Below are 21064 nucleotides of genomic sequence, written 5' to 3' on the forward strand. Positions count from 1 at the left end.
ATTTGGATTTTGTAGTTTTTGCCAGAAAATCAATTGTACGCAGAGTAGCTCTGCTTTAAATTTTACGCCTCAGATGACATTTAGTATATAAATGTAAAATAGAGACAAACAAGCTTCTTTCAGTCTCTTAATACCTGGATTTGACTGGTTAGATGTGCTTAAGATGTGTTTTCATTTTGGGGGAAAAAACTGTTAAAAGTGTTCTATGATCCTGTCTTCTTTAGTTTCCTTTTATCTCCTTTCTCTAGTGTTATGAATACAAAATAAAGACCATCCTGAAATGTATTAAATGCCCACATCGTTCAGGCTTTAAATACGTGCGTGCCGCTTTACACGGTTTTCCAGAGCTTTCCTCCTCCTTACTAGTTGGGTTGTTAATGGCAAGCAGGATTAAAAACGAATGACATTGACAAATCCTCCTGAAAACGAGTGGTTTCCCTGCAAGAAACCACCTATTTGGAAAGGCACAAATGAAAATAAAGGCAGACTACTGTCTTTTTTAAGTTACTAAGTTTGATTTAGTGACCTGTCTTGTAAGTGTGGATTCAGAGCTGGTTTTTAGAAATGTTTCCGTGCTCCCCGACGCCCCAATTTTCAATTTGAAAGGGCATGTGGCACTACTTTTGTTCTCTTTGTACACTTATCAGTAATTTTTCAAACGCAAGCCCCGGCTTTCATCGTCTCATGCCAAATTGCAGCAGTGCTGGGTTGTGATTTGGTTTTTTTCTCAGGCGTTTTCCTTTCTTCCCTGCTTTTACTTCCCTAAAACAACACGGGCCTCAACACCCACAGTGATTTCTCTCCCAAATAAAAAATATTTGCAGCGGGAATGCGCCTAAAGAGAAAGTCCTTTTTACAAGGCTATGGAGACCCTCCTCGAGAGGGCGATATTTTCTCAGGTTTCCTAGGGCTCTGAACCCATGCTCTTAGCCCTGCTAAGGGTTGATGTGGTGGAATCATCAAATCATTTAGCAACCCCATTTCCCTTTCATCGGGATTTCTTGCCTTAATCCATTTTGGTGGTCCGGTCTGTCGATTTCTCTTTGGAAAAAAAAAAAAATACCCGAAAAACTTTGAAGATCATTTCCTTTGGGAGAGGGCTTTGTCTGAAGGGAGAAGCTCCCACCAGAGGCGATTCGGCCGGGGTGTGCCGATGAAACGGAATTTAGCAAGATTGCTTCTCTCCCGTACCTTGGGCGTCTCATAATACGAGGCTGTATAATACAGTCTGTACCAAGATCCCATTCCTATCGACAAACCAAAAATTATGCATTTTTCTCCCACCCCCTGGGATTTATTCTTGTATGAACTCCATACTTAGAGAAATAGACCTGAACTTATTTGTGAGTCAGTTAATTTTTCATTTGTATACTCCAACCAGGTCTTGGCACCTATGGTACTGAGTTAGAAGGGGGCCATTTTCTAGATATTTTATTTGAGGAACCACTGATGTTATTGGGTAGGCCCTTGAGATTGCCCCCTAATAGTTCACTCAGGAACTTGCTTCTGCAGGTTTCTGGGGGTGCACGACTAAACGATTGGTGAGAATTCACAGTATGATATATGGGTAACTTTCTCTTTTAGACTGTGAGCCCACTTTTAGACTGTGAGCCCATTGTTGGGTAGGGACTGTCTCTATATGTTGCCAACTTGTACTTCCCAAGGGCTTAGTACAGTGCTCTGCACACAGTAAGTGCTCAATAAATATGACTGATTGATTGATTGATCCTGGGACTCAAAGATGACATTCCTGATGGTGAAATTTTTAGCCAAACGAGAAGGTGTGGCTTTCAAGATCAATTACATACATTATAATTTCATTCTGCTTTTTATTCTGGTAATTCTTTAGAACCTGGTGGCCCAGTGATGGGCAGTCTTATTGATGATTCAGTTTCAAGCCGATTTAGACCCGCAGATTAGTACATGGCTATAAACTCTTCTTCTGGACTGTAAGCCAGCTGTGGGCAGAGAACAGCTCTACCAACTCTGTTGTATTGTAATTCCTGCACACTTGGTACAGTGTTCTGCACACAGTAGGAGCTCTATAAGAACCATTGATGGACTGACTTATTGGTTGACCATTGCCTAAAGGATACTGGACCAGAGCTAAATGAGACCAGAGTTGGACTAAAAGACATTTGATAATATCTTCTTCTCTATATTGGAACAATGCGCTAGATTTTCAGAGGTGCCCGTATAGATGGTCTGAGTATTTACCGCAAGTATACACTCGAGTGTAATTTGATAAACAGTCAATGGGGGCCATGTATCCTAAAAGGGCCAGAAGTTGTTTTTTGTGTATATGTGGACCTATTATCTTAGAGCTTCCTAATTGAACTTTTAAAAAGGAGCAAAGTAGCCTTTGATTTGGAGAGGAATCAAAGGGAAATGGGGTGGAGGAAGGTAGCCAATAGGTTCAGAGAGAGAAGGTGAGGTGGCTTTGAAAGATCGATGTGAAGAGCAGGCAAAATTCAGCGGCAGTCATTTGTGGCTCTCTGCCATTTGAGAGGGGAGAGAAGAGATATCATCCTTCGAGTCATTCATTCTCCCCTTCCAGCCCGCAGCACTTATGTCCATATCTGTAATTTATTTATATTAGCCTCTCTCTCCCCCTCTAGACTGTAAGCTCCTTGTGGGCAGGGAATGTGCCTGTTGTTGTATTGTACTCTCCCAAGCACTTAGTACAGTGCTCTGCACACAGTAAGCGCTCAGTAATTACCACTGGCTGACCGAGTCAAAAGAGCTGATGTTGGTATTGAGACCTAAAGAGATCTTGACGACTGGAGAGGGATTGTGTCTACTTACTCTGTTTTACTGTTATATTGTAACTCACACAAGTGCTTAGTACAGTGGTCTGCACACAATAAGCGCTCACTCAGTGAATACCATTGATGGATGACATAGGTCGTCTTGTATTCTGGAGAGGAGCTATCATGGAATTCGAAATGATGCAATTTGGATGAGCTTGGCATGGAGAAGTTGTAGTAAAAGGGATTGTGGTAAGCCATGGTCTAAAGTAATAAATTCATGATGGAGTAACTTAAGAAACAGGTTTAGGAATTATATGTTTTGCACTGGAGATTTGAGGTTCCAACTAGTAGTAGCAGCAGTAGTAAAAATAGCAGTAGTTATGGGCAGGGAATGTGTCTGCTATTTCTGTTGTTTTGTACTCTCCCAAGTGCTTAGTACAGAGCTCTGCACATAGTAAATGCTCAATAAATACCATTCATTGATTGATTGATAATCGTATTTACTAATCGCATACTGGGTGCAGCACATTAATAATCTTATAAATACCCAAGTGGTTAGTTTAGTGCTCGGTAAGCACCTAATATTAATATTATTATTATTATTATGTACTTTAGACTTGTCTTGAGGGAGACAGACAGACACAGAAATGTAACAGATTACCCAAAATAAATAATTGAACGTGCAGTGGAATAAATGTGTATCTGTACGTGCTTAGGGTCAGTGTAAAGAAGTTCATAAGTACAAGAGATAGCTAATGGGTACTTGTGACTTGAGATAAAGGAAATTATTTGGTCACAACTCTCTAGACTGTAAGCTCATTGTGGACAGGTAATGTGTCTGTTTATTGTTATGTTGTACTCTCCCAAGTGCTCTGTACAGTGCTTTGAACACAGTAAGGGCTCAGTAAATACAATTGCAGTGAGATTAAATGAATGGAAGGTTTGTGGGATATAGGGAGGACTTTGAATACAGGGTTCAAGGCTAAAAATGGATTAAATGATTCCCCACATTTGGGATCTGCCAACCATCAGTTGTATTATTGAGCACTTATTCTGCTTAGAGCACTGTACTAAGTGCTTGGGAAAGTCAGTAGAGTTGGTAGACGCTCTCCTTGCCCACAATCAGCTTACAATATATTCATTCAACCATATTTATTGAGTGCTTACTCTGTGCAGAGCACTGTACTAAAGTGCAATTCAGCAATTGTAGAATTCGGTACAATTCAGTGTAGAAGAGGAGGCAGACATTAAAAGAAATTACAGATGTGGAAAATGGCAGAGGGCAAGGATATGAAGCTAAAGGCAAAAGGTTGATTGGTACAAAGAGATATGAAGGAGATGGAGACTTGATCATCTTGAGAAATGGGAGAAACTGCTATTTAGGGGGTCAATAAGGAGGAATAGTAATGCTTAAATGGAGTAAAGTTGAGCCTCAAGGAGGATGAGAGGGTTATGGTTTAAGGTTCATGGAGATGGCAATTCTGTAATGAAATGGATGATGCATGAGCTTGGGTGAGGATGATAGGAAGTAGAATGAGGTCTAGGGGAAGACAGTTAAACCTAACATGTGAGTTGTAAGATAAAATAGAAATATGCATTGTTACTGGTGGCTGCAGCTCTTTGAAGACAGGGCTGGATCTTTCCACTATTCTGCTCTTTCTTTATCCTGTTGTGAGTGTTTAAATTTTAATAATCATGATGGTAATATAATTTTAGAATGAAAAGAAGGATCAGACGGTGGGGATGGTGTGGGCAAAGCAGTAAAATTAGAACACTAATGATTGAGTACTGATCTCTGGTGTTTGTGAAGCTAGGAATGCAATTACACAATATTTATGCTGTGAGAGAGGAAGGACAGAGAGGAATGGTTCTTATGGGGCTTTACTTTGAGAAGTGTGCTTCCCCCACCCTCCCCAACCCGATGACCTCACTCAGTACTTTCAAGGGATATAGTTGCAGTAAGAATTATGGAGAAAAGATGTCCTGTTGTGTCTCTCCATGGGAAGAATGAGTTTAGAAAAGTGTGCTATTTATTCTTTCACGCTGCATGTCATGGGTCGATTTATAATTAGTAAGAACAAATTGGTAATTCATTCATTCAGTCATATTTCTTGAGCACTTACTGTGTGCAGAGCACTGTACTAAGTGGTTGGAAAGTACAGCTCAGCAAAAAAGAGAGACAATCCCTGCCTGCAACGGGCTTACAGTCTAGAAGGGGGGAGACAGACATCAAAACGTAAACAGGCGTCAATAGCATCAATATAAATAAATAGAATTATAGATATATGCATCTCAAACTGAACAGGTATTAATATAAATAGGCAGAATTACAGTGATAATTTTGATATCCTGAACAGGTATTAATATAAATAGGCAGTATTACAGTGATAATTTTGATATCCTAAGTCCTTAACAAGGCAACCAAGTCAAATACCTACGCAGACTATGAGCCCCATTGGAAAAGAGACTGTGTCTGACCTGAATGACGTGTAGCTTCCCCCGCACTTAGTATTCGACACATAGTAAGCACTTAACGAATACCATAATGATAGTAATAATAATATGAATTTCTTGTTTTTCCTCAGGTAAAAAAAAAAATCTAAATACAGTTTAAGAAAAGATTCTTAAATAATCTGCTGGAAATAAAGATAGGTGCCGCTGAATGGTTTTATCTTCCTCGTCCTTGAAAATGCTGATTGGGGTTTTGCTGATGTGCTCTTTTCTTGTCTTTGTGGGGCTGTTAAAATCGCTTGTTCTTTCCCATCTGAAGGAAATGCATCTTTGACACTTCTCATGACCTAAGTCATGATGCTGACACAGAGCCAGAAAACATCCTTAACAGTCGTGGGGATGCTGGAGGGGAAAAAAATGTGTTTGCTATTTTAGTTTATTTTCGGTGGGTTTTAGGTACATCATTTATTATTATTTTTCGGGGGTATTATTCCCTAGTTCTCATATTCAATCATCAGCCAAGTGCACAGTCAATCATAAAGCTTGAAAATGTGGATTCTGCAAAGTGTGTGAAAAATCTGACCCCTTGAAATCGAGACATGCACTTTAAACATCCCACTCTTAGCAAATCTGTTTGGTGTTTATTTCAGTGTGGGTATGGGCATGTAACACACATCAACATCTACTTCCTTAATTTGGTCCTTTAAAATAATAAAATCCATGTGAATTCCAGTAATGTACGTCAATCCATAGAATTAAATTTACAAAATGCCCAAGCAACATTAGAACAATAAACATAGGAGTGGGTGGTAGTGGTTAATAATAGTATCTATTAAGCACTTGGTGCAGAGCACTGTAATAAGCTTGAAGAAAGACTATATAGGGTGGGCACCAATAAGAGGACCCCAGTGAAAAGCAGCTGTTATGAAGTGCACTCAGTTCTTCTGTAACTCGGGACTTTGGTCCCTGAAGAATCCTGCTGGTGTATATGTGCCTTGGTTGATGCTGCTCCTAGGCACCCAGCCGTTGCTTTGTCGATCATTTATATTTATTGAGTGCTTCCTGGGTGCAGGGCACTGTACTAAGTGTTTGGGTGAGTGCTATATAACGATATAATAGGGTTGGTAGACGTGTTCCCTGTCCACGACGAGCTTACAGTGTAGAGGGGGAGACAGGCATTAGTATAGATAAATCAATTACAGATATGTATGTAAGTGCTTTGGGGCTGAGATGGGGGTGAATAAAGGGAGCGAATGAGGCGATGCAGAAAGGAAGGAGAAGAGGAAATGAGAGCTTAGGGAAGATCTCTTGGATGAGATGTAAGGCTTTTGAAGTGGGGGACAGCAGTTGTCAGATACGAAGAGGGAGGGCATTCCAGGCCAGAGGCAGGACGTGGGCGAGAGGTCGGGGGTGAGCTAGACGAGACTGAGGTACAGTGAGAAGGTCAGCACTGGAGGAGCGAAGTGTGCGGGCTGGGTTGTAATAGGAGAGCAGTAAGTTGAGATAGTGAGGGCTAGGTGATTGAGCACCCTAAAGATGCTTCTGACATCATAACCCATTCTAACTGGACAGACGTGTGTTGTTGGGGAAACATTTTCTAATTCCTGAACAAAACTCTATCCAAAAGATGTATAAAAACCCACTTTATGAAAGAATTGGGTGTATAGTCTTTTTCTGATCCCTTCTACATGGAGTGCTATCTGGATCAGTTGAAATGGGGACCTCATCCTCTCCAGACAGCTTAGCCACTGGTGTTGTTTCTATCCAGCTAAAACTATGGATAGTGAAGGGCTCACTCTGGAATGGTGTGGCTTTGCTTTACTTAAAGGAACCTGACATTTTGCTGAATCCTGAGTATTAGGCCTGAAAATGCCTCTCCTCTTGAACAGAAGCGTATTAATTCCAGTTTACAGAAGAGAATTCAAGAATGGAAAGTGTGTGTTCTGTTCATACTAATGGTGGTATTTGTTAAGCATTTACTGTGTGTCAAGCACTGTCCAAAGCACTGGGGTAGTTACAAGATAAATCAGATCCCACAAGGGGCTCACAGTTTAAGTTGAATTGAGAAGAAGTATTGAATCCCTATTCTGCAGATAGGGGAACTGAGGTACAGAGAAGCTCGCTGTGGGCAGGGAATGTCACTGTTTATTGTTGTATTGTACTTTCCCAAGCTCTTAATACAGTGCTCTGCACACAGTAAGCACTCAATAAATATGATTGAACAAATGAATGAAGTGACTTTCCCAAGATAAAGCAGGCACATGGTGGAGCCAGGATTAGAACCCAGGACATCTGACTCTCAGGCCCTTTCCACTAGACCATACTCCTTCCCATAAACACCACCAACCCGTGAAGCTTTAGAGGGTAGATTCTACCCAGATGGCTTAGGATCGACCTATATTCCCTTTGTTAGATTTCACTGCCCTGATGTTCTTTGTTATCTGAATCATTATAGATAAGCTGTTTGTGCGCTGTTACTGTATTGAAGCAACAAGGCTGTTGGTTGATTATCAAAAACCTATGCTCAAGTGCCAGGATTCCCTGACCAATCAACATCTAGCCTGCTGTTATCTTGTAGAAGCAGCAGAATCAATCAGTCACTTGTTTTTACTGAGCACTTATTAGTGCAGAGCACTGTACTAAGCGCTTGGGAGAGTACAGCGCAGCAGAATTAGCAGACACATTCCCTGCCCATAGTGTGAGCTCACTGTGGGCACGGAATGTGTTTGTTTTTGTGTTGTACTCTCCCAAGCGCTAAGTACAGTGCTTTGCACACAGTAAGTGCTCAATAAATAGGATTGAATGAATGAGTGGTGAGCCTACAGTCTAGAGGGAGGGAAAAGGAAGAGAGCCAGCATGGGTGTGGGGGGAGCAGCAGTCACAACAAGGAGCAGCTATTGACCCTGCTATCACTCCTCTACCTATATTCCACTGCCCCTCGTAGTTTGAAAGGCCCATAAGAGTGGTTTTCCATTAAATCTCCTTTTGGTCAGTCACCATCAGTTCCTTGTTGCTTCTCATCATTGTACCTCCTCTTCTTGACCTTCGTTCTGTCCCTGTAGCCTCTGCGGCTGCTCTTGAACTTCTCTCATTCCTCCTTTCCCCAGGACTCTTTCTGCTCTTGTGAATAGTGAGAATTTCCAACTGGACTCTGCACTGAGCACTCAACTCTTTGAAAATAACAATTGGGATTTTGGGTTGAGAAATCTGCGTGGGGTTTTTCTGTTTTTGCTTCCCTAAGACTCCTATTTTTTGGTTTGTTTCGATGGTAAAGGGAAAAATGACTCCACAGAAAAGCACAAGGGGTCCTTAAATCACCTGGTATAGGGAAGGATGAACAAATCAATTTATTTTAAACTTCATGGGGATTATTTTATGCACAATAGGAATAAAATGCTATTCACAACCATCTATTTGCCAAACCTGTTGCTAATCACATAGAATATGCTCTCAGGAGAGAGACCTTTTTCTTTATTTAGCCTATGAATATTACTAGAAAGCTTATTAAGAACCAGTTTCAGGTCACAGGATAGAGCCCGGATGTCTGAGTAAGACTCGTAGCAACGAATTTCTGTGACGCAGAGCTTTGTGGCACGAGCCCGCCTATTCTGAGAAAGAAAGTAAACTAGTGGAGGGTGGGAAAAGATGGTCAACTTGTTCTTTTTTTCTTCTAAATTTTTTGTTTGGCAGCAAATGAGGTATTTTTTTTTGAAAATTATTTTTATTGAATTGTCTGTTGATTCTCCCAGACAACTCCAGTGAGCCAGCATTGCTTCCGCCCAATTCGGTATGTGGGTCAGAAGGCACTGTTTCTCACCAGGGCGCTGCTGTTTCCTCTTCCGACTTGAGTAGATTACAGATTATACTGGAACATGTCTGAGAAAAGGTCAGAAAAGAGGGTGAAAGTCCTGGAACTGCAGCTGGGAAGCTTTTCATTCTCATCAAGGAAACTTTTTTTTCAATATCAAATGTAAAAAGAAAAGGCAACAACAGCAACCCACAAGCAGGAAGCTCTCATTTGTACTGTATCCCTTATTTGAAAAGACTTTATTTGGCTTTATTAAATGGTTAGCGAGTGTTTGGTTGAGAAAGCTTTAATGTTGAATTTGATGGCAAGCAACGGCTAAGCAGAGATGCTTTAACTGCCCCAAGCCCAGATTGCCAGGGATTGTCTCAGTACAATCTGCTATTGTGCTCTGTTTTTCTTTTTGACAGAGTCAAGGAGTCCTGAGGTTTTCTACCACAGAGTTAACTCAGTTAAAGTATTTGGTACATGCAGGATTTTTCGTCCTGTCAACTCCATGGCAGGATATTAGAAGCAGACCAATGCTTTGGCTTTCAGGGAAAATGTGCACACACACACTCACACATCACTCTCCAACTAATTATTGGGTTCTTGTTGCTGGAAAGATGTGCTTTATCCAGGGGAGAGAAAATCCACATGAAATCTGGGTGAGAGAGGAAGCCTTGGAAGTGGGTAGAGGCACAACTGCCCTTGGCTTCAAAATTTGTAAGTAAAAGGCCCGAGGTGTAAAACGTTAGCATCCGAAAAGCTAGGGAGATTAAAAAGCCTAAGGGACTGTCCCAGTATTTTGGAGGGGGAGTTGGAGACACCTGAATCTCAGTCCATTTCAATCAATGGTACTTGTTGAGCACTGTGCTAAGCGCTTGGGAGAGCACACTACAACAGAGTTGGTAGGCATTTCCCCTATGGAGGCTTACTGTGCCTCCGTGCCATTTGGGAGCTGCTCATTTGATGCGAAGGGGTGAGTTGGAAAGTGAGGCAGTAACTCTGACTTCTACCTGGGAGGCAGGTGGGCCCAAATGAGAAAACCACCTAGACCTGAATATGGCAGATTTTGTGAGGACGATTGTGCAACAAACCTGCCCAATGGCTCAGCAGGTGATGCCGCGAACCATGACACGAAGGAGAAAAATGGGATAAAGCCCTGTGAGGTCCCTGAGGCAGCAGACTCTGGTGGAGAAATCATTAGCTTGGAGGTCAAAAGAAATAAGTTGGGTTTTGTTCGGTATGTCAAACTCCCTCTTGGTTCTCTCCAGTGACTTCGGGAATGACCCAAGCAGATCACCAAACCTCTCTGTGGCCCATGTCCCCAAAATAAAATGGAGGAAACAGTCCCTTCCGCCTTACGACGTATGTACATAAGGCGGATGTGTTTGGAGGGTGTTGACCTGAACAGGAAGGCATGATTTCAATCCCTCCTTTAACAATTTCAGTTCCCAGCAGGGTTGTCAAGTATTTAAACGGGTGACCGAGGGAGGTTGTAAAATCCCCTCCTTCCCAGAAGAACTTTTAGAACAGGAAAGACCAGCATCTGTCTATACTGGGGAAGGGATTGTCTTCCACAGGGTTCCTGTCCTCCCTAAATGATTTCTAGCTGTTCTTTTTTTGGGGGGTGGGGTGGGGAAGGGGGGGGGGTTTCAACTACACATTTTAATGATTCTATGATAATGTGCTGTTATGCAATTTGACCTCTTTGAAGGGGGTTACTGAGTAAATGTGAGCTGCTATTTATATTCATTGGCCATGGGAAGACTGTCCAAACCCAGTTCGTGTGGGTTGGGAGAGAATGTTTGCCCTACTGTATTCTATAGGACCCGATGACTGGGACAACAAAACGTGGAGATTCCCAGTACAGATAAAGCAGACTGATCTTAAAGAAGTGGCAGACGTGATGCATTTACAAACTCAGGTTGCAGCTCGTGAGCCGGGTTGGGTCCTTTCCAGGGTAGGCTGTGGTTTTGTTTATGTGCGGCCTATGTCTCGGGCACTCTAAGGTACAGAGAGGGGCCTCGGTGAAAAAAATCCTGGCCCCTACCCAGTGCCCTGCAGATCAGAGAACATACTGGAACTGGCAGCTTCTCGCATGCTCAGTCCGCCTCAGTTCACTCAGCCCCAACTGCTATTTTTCAGTCAGTCTTAGCCCAAGCAGGGAGAGGAGGAAGATGAGAAGGAGGAAAAGGATGGGTATGAATATAATAGTCACTGACTGGGTCTCTGCATTTATTGGGAGAGCCAAGTCTAGAAATGCAGTAATTGAGTTAGAAGAAGACTTGTGCTGTCTGAGACAGATTAACCACCACCTGTTGGCAGGATAAGGATAAAAAACTGAGTCGGCATGAAAGTTTGCCACCCGCGAGCCACCCTCTGGGCTGTGGTGCTCCAGCTTTTTTGGTTCCAGATTCATTTCAGGCTCTTGCTAACCTTAAATGAACCCTTTCTATTTTTAACCTTCTCCTTCTGACCCACAGCCAGTGTTTATTTCATTTCATAATATCTTCAGGCGCCTTATTCTTTCTTCTCCCCCAACAAGGAGCTGCTCCTTTCCTCTCGAAATATCTCTTCAACTCCCCTTTCCTTCCCCTTCTATTCCCCTGCAGCCTCTGGCCTCCCCGCTTGCCTGTGCAGCATACTCTAACACTAGAGAGTGCCACCGATCGATCAGTCAGTGGTATTTATTGAGTGCTTGCTCTGTGCAGGGCACTGTACTAAGCACTTGGGAGAGCGGATTTGGTAAGACATATTCCCTGCCCACAGCACCATTTTCTCCTCATGAAGTAAAGTGGGTCCTCAAGAGTTTCTGATGACATTTCTACATGGTGAAGCAGGTCTCCGAAGCAGACAAAAAGGCACAAATTTAGTTAAGTTTTTCTTTTTCTTTATAATTAAGATTGGAAAAAAGGAAGATTTACTTAGCTTGGATTGGTAGAAAGGGAGACAGTGAAACCCTCCAGAAATTATTTAGCATTTCCTTCTTTTTGAATCTCAAGACACTGTTATGATGCATAGCAATGTGCTCTCTTTTCCCAGGCAGTGATGAGAACTTTGGCAGGATGTGGGTTATAATAATGACGTCTTGTCTTTTCCATCGTGTTCTCACGTTGGTTACCTCGCCAAATCCCTGTGGCATCGGAAGAGGCAGGCTTGGCTTTATTAGCCCCATTTTACAGATAAGAAAACTGGGGTCCAGAGAGTTAAGTCACTCAACAGCCCAATGGGAGAACTGAGATTAGAACCCAAGCCTCCTGACCCAGTCCCGTGTTCTTTCTAATAATCCTAGTTGCCGCCCAGTATTTTATAATGAACGAATGAATGAGTGGATTCAGTGGTCATTGGCTCAATGCACTGTACTCCTGCTCGTCAAAAAGGATCATAAAAAAATCCAGACACATAATATTTCTTATCTTTTGAATCTCATAAAATATCGGGGGGTTTTCTGTTGTATGGAGTTTAAAACCGAGAGACATTTGTGAATGTCTCTTGGTTGGAATGGTCAACAGAACTATATCTTAGCTTCTGAAGTTTCTTGCAGCTGGCAGTTGGCCACATTCACAGAATCTCCGGTCGCTGCATTCAGAAGCTCCAAAGAGTAACCTGGCGGCTTCTGCAGCAAGGGTAAAGATGAAACAGAAAGAAGGTTGGCGGTTCAGGCGCATTACCTGGAAGTTGTTGCTGATGTCTTTTCCACAAATGTCCAACTTTGTCAAAGCCCAGTAAATCTTGGGAAGTTTATTTTCCTTGTAGCATCTGTGTTTTATAATGGAGCTTTTAATTTGTTTTTACTTTGTCTGTGGGGATCTCTTTTGTCCGGAGTTTTCAGGCCTCCCTTTTTTTCCTGTGGAAGTGAGTCTGTTAATGATGGCTGGTTTGGGAATACACCTCGACAAAGCTGACATGACAGGCTGCTCCCTCTGTGTTGCAACAAAGCCCATTGTTATTTTCTCTCTTCACTTTCATCCTCAACTTAATCCATTTTTCCTTTGGGTATTTGGGGTATAAAATGTCTGGAAAAACGTGGCTCGGAACAATGAATGGATGATAGGGCAGAATTCTGAAACAGCAGTGTCTGCACATTTAGTGAGTCGAAACACTTCCATTTATCCATTCATTCAACTGTATTTATTGAGTGCTTACTGTGTGCAAAGCACCACAGTAAGCTCTTGGAAGACTACAGTATAACAATGAACAGACATATTCCCTGCTCACAACAAGCTTACAGTTTAGAGGACCAAACTCAACGTCAACTCCGGAGTTCTTTTCTCCCAGAAACTCAAGATTCCTTGTCAAGTTTGTCTCCTTACCCCTAACAGGCCTGGGTGAGAGCAGCAGGCATTTTTGTCTCCATTTTTGTGCACAGGCAGATTGAGGATACAGTTCTGTAGAGTGATAGAACCAAACGCACAACTCGAATTTCTTGCTTTCCAATGCTGAGCTCTCTTTTGGAGTCTGTCTTTGGATATATTCAAGTTTCGCCTTTAGTTTTTAAGTTCGTTGTGGAAATTTTGAAAGGAGAATTTTTAAATTTATTTTTGGTACTGTGATATGTTCTCCCTGTTAAGATGAAATTCTTGGGCAAAGATCATCCAATTAACCTATTTGGAAGACAGTATTAATAGAACTTTTGGGGGAAATTACCTCCCCCCCCGCCAAAAAAGGGAAAGAAACTTAATCATTGGGGAAGAGTGAACCTCCAAAGGTTCAGAGCTCCAGCGGGTTTGGATAAGAACCCAAAAGCCTAGAGGCTTACACAAAGCTTATCTGTACTGGGTGAGCCCACCAAACTTAGCTGGGAGTCTTACAAGAGCGAGCTTTCTCACGAGGTTTTCAGGACTTCCTGTGTCTGGTGGTGCCAAAAATACTGTGAGAACAGTCATTCTCGTGGCATTTTGTCACTTTCAGGTCTTGTCCCAGCTGGAATTTGAAAGTGCAGAGGCGTGTGAAAATTTATATTTATTTTAAGGTTTTATAAAGTCCACCACTGAGCAGCAATTAAAATAGCCCTGGCCATTCTCAGTGCCCTTGAGGGTGAGGTTGGGATGGGGAGGGGAGGAGGTTGCCTAGGGGAGACCAATGGAAAATGGCAACTAAGGTTTAACAAGGGTGACACATATTTATAGTGATGCCTTTTTCCGAGGATCTCAAAATGCTTCTCATGATCATGTCCACTTTCTTTCCATCCCGGGGAGATGGGGATGGAAATGCAGACAGAGGAGTCTCTGCTTTTGTTTTTTTTTTTTTCCCCAAAGGGTGGGAATCTATAGAACAGTAAAGGGAAAAGATTTGACCAAGGTCACAACAGTGAGGATGAAGAGATCAGTTCTCAGCTTGGGTCTGTGAGCCCACTGAGGCTGCATAAAGACACAGACTGTGTTGGTGTGAAAATGCGGGTTCGTGATTTAGCTGACCAAGTGGCTGTTTCCTGCAAGGTCGGGGAAGCGAGTTCTGCTGATGTTTTCAGAGTCAACTAGGCAAAGGCCTTAGAGGTATTCAGTAAGGAGTCCTTGGAGGGAGAAGTACCCACCAAGATGAGCTGCCTTGAGAGACACAGGACCTTGGAGACAGGCAAGTGAGGGAGAATGGTGTGGAAAAGGGACAGGACAAAATGTTCTCGTACCTTTTAAGTTCCTGGCTCGCCAGCGTTACAGAGCACAGAGTGCTGATGTCACCTGCTCTCTCATCCCTGAATGAGCAAATGCACTTTACAATTTTGCCAGATTCCAGATTAATTCTAAGGCAAAGCCTTTGGGAAAGCAACAAAGATTAGACGCTGAAGGGGGAAAAAAGAACAAGGAAGAATCCTGTGGTTCTTTAAATTCACACTTTTTCCTCCCAGTTTCTGCTTTTTCCCTAGTCAGACTTCCAAAGTTGTGTTTCACTTCATAATAATAATATGAAACAACTGGGGACGTTTTCATTTTAGTATTTGAATTGTATTTGTATTTGTGCAACATTCGTAGGGTACCGACTGGAAATTTGATGTGTCTTGAGGCTCAGATAGCAGGTTGCTACGTTTGGGGCATCCCTGTCTTGCCTAGTCAGTCAACTGATAGTATTTATTGAGCACTTATGCGCAGAGCACTGTACTAAGTACTTGGGAGAGGACAATGTCTAATGTTGCATTCTGATGTTTAGGGCAAAGTATATATCAGCCAACCCCTCTCAGGTTTGCATCTGGAGAGTTTCCAGTTTTCTACCCGTCTCGACTATGGAAGGGAGAGGCAAGCAGAGGCATTTCTATTCCTAGCTTGGGCAGTGGCTAGCAAATGGGAAGTAAACTGCTACAAGTCAAAACCCACCTGTGCTGGGTAGCAGCGGCATGAGAGAGATTCGAGGGTGGGGACTAAAGTTTACTGTGCGGAAGGAGGCAACGATAAACCACTTCTGCATTTTTACCAAGAAAACTATGGATCCACTACCAGAACGATTGCAGATGGAGAGCGGGGCGTTCTGGGAGAGATGTGTCCATGACGTCGCTATGGGTCGGAGACAACTCGACAGCATAAGACAAAGCAAATATCAGCCAAAGCAGTCTAGGTACATCCCGTGGCAGTGACATCTGCATGTGCTTACACATCACTGTATCACTGACTACACTGTAACAAAAATTTCCTATTAGGATCCTCATTCTCTTCAAGTAGCAACCTTAAACTACGGCTGTAGACTTCTGGAATTCTTTCTTTATTCCCACTTCCTAAATGTTTTAGGGTTGCGCGTGGTATAGTCATAATGTTTAATTTTCGGGGCAACCTAAAGCGTTCCCGTGTAATGTGACTCTCGTCTTGTGTTATCCTCGTAATGTGTGCGGTAACCCTCATTCAATTCAGTGGGAATTCCACTTTGCAAATGGGGGCATTAGACCTTTATTTTCTGGCCTCAAATTTATTTCTTTTCCCCATGTTTTGATAAGATGGCATTTATTGAAGTTTGAGTTTATATCTCCACTGGGTAATGTAAAAAGATCCATTCGCCGTCTCGGGATCAAGCAGCATTTGGTCAATCCATTACCCTACTTCATCTTGTGATGATAAAAAAAAATGGTCCCTTGCATTTATGCAACTTCTGTAGCTAACATTAGGCACATTCTGGGGCAACTTTCCCTGCATGATTAATCTGTCTGTAAGACAAGTCCGTGCTATTTTAAGTGTGGTGGAGTCTGTCATCAAGCCCTCTGGAAATAAGACATTGATTAAGAGCTTTCATTTGAATTCTTATTTGGGCCTCTAGTACCCGGCTTCTTCTTAGCTTAAGCTAACCTACCCAGTTGGGAAGACATTCCCTGTCAAAAGTCGACAACAACAGACTAAAATTATCGAAGGTGTAAGCCAGCACATTGTTAATGGGTATTCCTTCTTGAAGTGCTTTCTTGGGTGGAAAAACCCTGGCGTGCCAAAGACCGTGACACACCCCCATATTTTCACAAATTAGAGTATTTTGTGAATTTCATAAATTGGAATGAAATACTTTTTAAGACTAAAGAGAAGCAGCATGGTGTGGTGGATAGAGCACGGGCCTGAGAGTCAGAGGGTCATGTGTTCTAATTCCGGTTCCCCACTTTTCTGCTGTGTGACCTTGGGCAAGTCACTTCTCTATGCCTCAGTTACCACATCTGTAAAATGGGGGTTGAGACTGTGAGCCCTATGTGCGACAGGGACTGTGTCCAACCCAATTTGCATGTACCTATCCCAGTTCTTAGTACAGTGTCTGGCACATAGTAAACCATAATAATGATAATACTAATTTAATAATAATAAGAAGGAGAATATTAAATAAAGCTCAAAGTAACTGCAAAAAAACCCATTTAGATTGTAAACTTGAAAGATTCGCTAAAGAATATGATTATTAGGAAAATGAACTAGGAAAATTTTGGATTGAAGAATCTAGGTACGCTCCTTGTCTTAAAGCTTGGTTGTACTTAATATATTTGAAGCAGATGTATGAATGAATTTATGAACGAATGAATGAGTCAAGATGTATTCAGCTTTGTGTGTACGACCAGAAGATGAGTTCCTAAAAACTTAGTGGACACTGAAGATCCATCTGGCAATTTCTCCTATATCTCTGCTTGTCATTCTTCACTGCATTCCTGGGATTGAGTTGTGATCATAGTAAGATGAATATTACTCCCCATAAAGCATTCATACATCCATCATGGAACAGTTAATTCATTTGTAATACGAAGACTAGGAAAAGCATATTTTATGCGTTTTCATTTAATCGAAGTGTGAATGTTCCAGGGAACTCTTCAGAAAGTATTTTTAGCAAATTTTACAATAGTTACAGTTGAGTAATTTTTTTGTTAGTTTTCCATTTAGAATAGGAAATAGCAAAAACATCATAAAACAGATCTGAATCTGCTTTAATTGGCCAACTGCTTGTTACTATTATTATTAAGACCTTACCGAGGGTCTTAAAAGTTCAGAGTCCTGGCCTGTTGCCAAATACCATGAAAACTTTTGTCGCCTTATTATTACATTTTGGGGGTACCGGAAAAAAACAGGCGATAGCACTAGATATTGCTGTGGTTTTTTTTAAAAGCAAATAAGCTAACAGTCATGTCTTTTTAAGAATGCCAGAGGAAGGCAAAGAAAGCATTGAGTATCTTTAGAAAGATGAGAAATTCATTAAGATTTTTTTTCCTCTTTGCTTTTCCTATCTTCAATCCATCTGAAGTGCCATTATGGCTTTTCAGTCTGCTTCCTGCAAGAAACCCTTTGCGGTGCTGTTATTCTTCCTTGGAAAAAGGTGACTGCAGTGGGGGTGTAGGGGTTTTGAAATTTAAAGAACTCTCTTGAGTCGGGATTGTGCGGATTTGGCCTGGGGTTTGTGTAATATCTATTTAGAATGCATCAGTTGTTTAGGAACCTAATTCCCAATATGGCGTCCCTTTGATTGGGGACAAAGCCGGCATTTCACAGCATTATGGAAACACAGAAAAACAAGTTAATGATCTAAACCTTTTATTTCACCGTGGCTTGTCTCCTTAAAGCACTTTGATTCTATTATAAGCAGGCTGGCTCCTGCATTGTTTCCTTTCTCTCTCTCTCTCTCTGTCTCTCTCTCTCTGTCTCTCTCTGTCTCTCTGTCTCTCTCTCTCTCTGCTTTCTTTACATTTCTTTTCCTCCTGTCCCTGTAATTTGTGGCCCATTTGCTTTCCTAGCTGAGGGCTGAAAGGTGGTGACTGCAGAGTGATACAGAAAGTAGAAAAGCATATCCAAACTGGGAAAACAGCCAAATCGGAGTTTCTGCCACAGAATATAGGGAAGCTTTTTAGTTGTTTTCCTTGCTGATGTGCTGGTGACTGTTTCTGTCCTTTGAGGGTGTGCAGATTTTGCTTCTCTTTCCAAAGAGCCAGCTACATAAATCAGTACGGGAACAGGGGCCAAGGCCTGAAGGAAATTAGTCCTGACCTTTAGAAATCAGGCTGGGGCCAATGAAGAATTCTGTTTTCAATGGAAAATGGTGACCTGCTGCACCCTGATACTGCTGCATGCTGCAATCAGATAGCCCTGGCACTAGAAAGAGCTGATAAAACATTTCTGGTGGGCCAAATAGATTCTGAAAAACCTATTTGCAAGGCTGCTGTAAAAATCTAGCCCAACTTTTCAGATTCCTCATTGAATTTGCTAATCCTCTTAATCACTATGTCAAAAAGAGCAGAGTCTTGTAGTTGACACAGACAGCTGGAAGTTAGGGACCACTAGGTTCTAATCCTGGCTCATTACTCTCAGGCTTAGGCGAGACCCTTTAGTCATTCACTGCGTTGCTTTTTCCTCCCTTACCTAAGCAGAGAGAATTTGGTCTTACAAGGAAGCCTTTGTGAAAGCCTCAGACCCAAGATTCTAGGTAAAGATTACTCCTGCTTGGCGAATTGAAAGAAAGATCACAGTATATTGTGTCCATCTCCCCTCAGGGAAGATGGAAGACTTTGGGTTCATATACTGTACAACCAGCAGTGCAGCAAAGATGGGAGTTTCCTTCTCTCTGGGCATGGACTCAGAGAATCCTGATCCGTGATCAGTTTCTGCTCCTAACGCCCCTGGGGCTTCTCTCCTTGGAACATTTAAGCGAATGAGAGTTAAGGCAGGAAAATATCTTGGAAAGGCCATTCTTCTTGGCAAGGAGGTACACATTTCCTCTTGGTGGCAGTGACCTACAGTGGCTTGGCCAGGAGTTCCCTTTGGCAAGAAGGTTGTTGGACTCCACAGACAGGGTAACCTAAAATGGAGAGTTCCTGGACAATGTCTTCTTGCCCGATGGCCCTTATGAGCTTCACTGGGTTGGGCATTTTCTTCCCACCTCCCACCAATCAGGGCCCCTCTACTTGTCCATTTCATTTTCTATGGCGTGAAATAGAGTAGAATGGAAATAGAGTCTGTCAGAGAGCCCAGAAATTTGTTCATAAGGATGCCCCAGCTAGATTTCCAAATAACCCATTCACTGTGTTGCCCAAAGTTCTCTTGCTCTCCCTTGGCTTGGGTAGATGAAACTTTCCTGGGGATGAATGCAAAACATTGATCTTTTCCCTATCAGTTTGCTCTGTGAAGGCAAGTGCCGTGTCTACTAATTCTGTTGCTTTTCCCCATGGACTTAGTAAAGCGCTGGGCATAGAGTAAGCCATGTGGCCTAGTGGACAAAGCATTGGCTTGGGAGTCAGAAGGACCTGGGTTCTAATCCTGACTCCACCACGTGTCTGCTGCAGATCCTTGGGCAAGTCATTTCACCTCAGTTACTTCATCTGTAAAATGGGGTTTAAGACTGTGAGCCCCACATGGGACAGGGACGGTGTCCAACATGATTAGCTTGTATCTATCCCATCACTTAGTACAGTGCCTGGCACATACATAATAAGGGTTTAACAAATACCTTTTTTTTTAAAGCACTCCATACATACTCTTGATTATGAGCTTCTCCTCCCCGACTCCGTGGGACAGGAACTGTGTCTAATTACCACCTGCGTCTACTCTCCCAGTGCTTAGTATGGTGTTCTGCACAATAAGTGCTTAAAAATGCTATTGGTACTATTACTACTACTACTACTGGCCAGTTAATGGTATTGTCACTGAGGGGGGGAAGGGCTTCTTCTAGTAATAATAATAATAATAATAATAATAGAGAAGCAGCATGGCTCAGTGGAAAGAACACAGGCTTGGGAGCCAGAGGTTATGGGTTCTAATCCCGGCTCCGTCACTTGTCAGCTGTGTGACTTTGGGCAAGTCACTTAACTTCTCTGTGCCTCAGTTACTTCATCTGTAAAATGAGGATCGAGACTGTGAGCCCCACCTGGGACAACCTGATCACCTTGTATCTCCCAACTCTTAGAACGGTGCTTCGCACATAGTAAGTGCTTAACAAATGCCATAATTATATTATTATTATTATTATAGTAACATAGTTCTGTATTGGTTTCATTAAAGGGAAATTGAACAGCCAAGAGCCTTACAACTTCACCAACAACAACCCTAACAACCCTAGGCTCTCTCCTCTTATTATATTATTATTATAGTAACGTGGTTCTGTGTTGGTTTCATTAAAGGGAAACTGAACAGCCAAGAGCCCTACAACAACTTCACCAACAACAACCCTGGCAACCCTAGGCTCTCTCCTCTCCCCAGCTTGACGGTGGTTGTCCCTCTTGCACAGATCAAGCAGCCGATGACTCTGGGAACCATCACCAAACGCACAGGGTAAGAACTCCGATTCAGAATGCCTCATTGTGGCCGTTTTCAAGGATCAGGCAAACTACGCATCAGAATAAAGTGGGCATTTTAGTAATGTGGTTTTGATTTATATTCTTTCTTTCCAGTGTGTATATGATTTAATGGAAGTAGATTGGGTAAAAAGTTTTTATGAAATCGAAAAAAACCCCAAAAAACAACAAGCCAGCACTCACAGGTTGTGAAAACTAATGTTGGCTAATACGAAACAGATCTATCTATTTCATTCATTCCATCATATTTACTGAGCACTTAGTATGTGCAAAGCATTGTACTAAGTGCTTAGCACTGTACTCTTTAACCTGATACTGCTAGGTGCTTTTATTCAAGTAAATGATTTATTTTTC

At 42.2% G+C, this 21064-nt stretch overlaps 1 protein-coding gene across 7 annotated transcripts in view; it reads left to right on the plus strand.

Annotated features, from left to right (window-relative positions):
- The window catches only part of BCAS3 (BCAS3 microtubule associated cell migration factor), a 718088-nt gene that overhangs the window by 283248 nt on the left and 413776 nt on the right, over nt 1–21064 (plus strand). For all 7 annotated transcript variants that reach the window (XM_038758926.1, XM_038758927.1, XM_038758925.1 and 4 more), the window contains exon 16: nt 20537–20687. In XM_038758926.1, coding sequence (XP_038614854.1) covers nt 20537–20687 — 151 coding nt within the window. The remainder of the gene's footprint in view (nt 1–20536; nt 20688–21064) is intronic.

This window comes from Tachyglossus aculeatus, chromosome 17, assembly GCF_015852505.1.
Source record: "Tachyglossus aculeatus isolate mTacAcu1 chromosome 17, mTacAcu1.pri, whole genome shotgun sequence".
Lineage (NCBI taxonomy): Eukaryota > Metazoa > Chordata > Mammalia > Monotremata > Tachyglossidae > Tachyglossus > Tachyglossus aculeatus.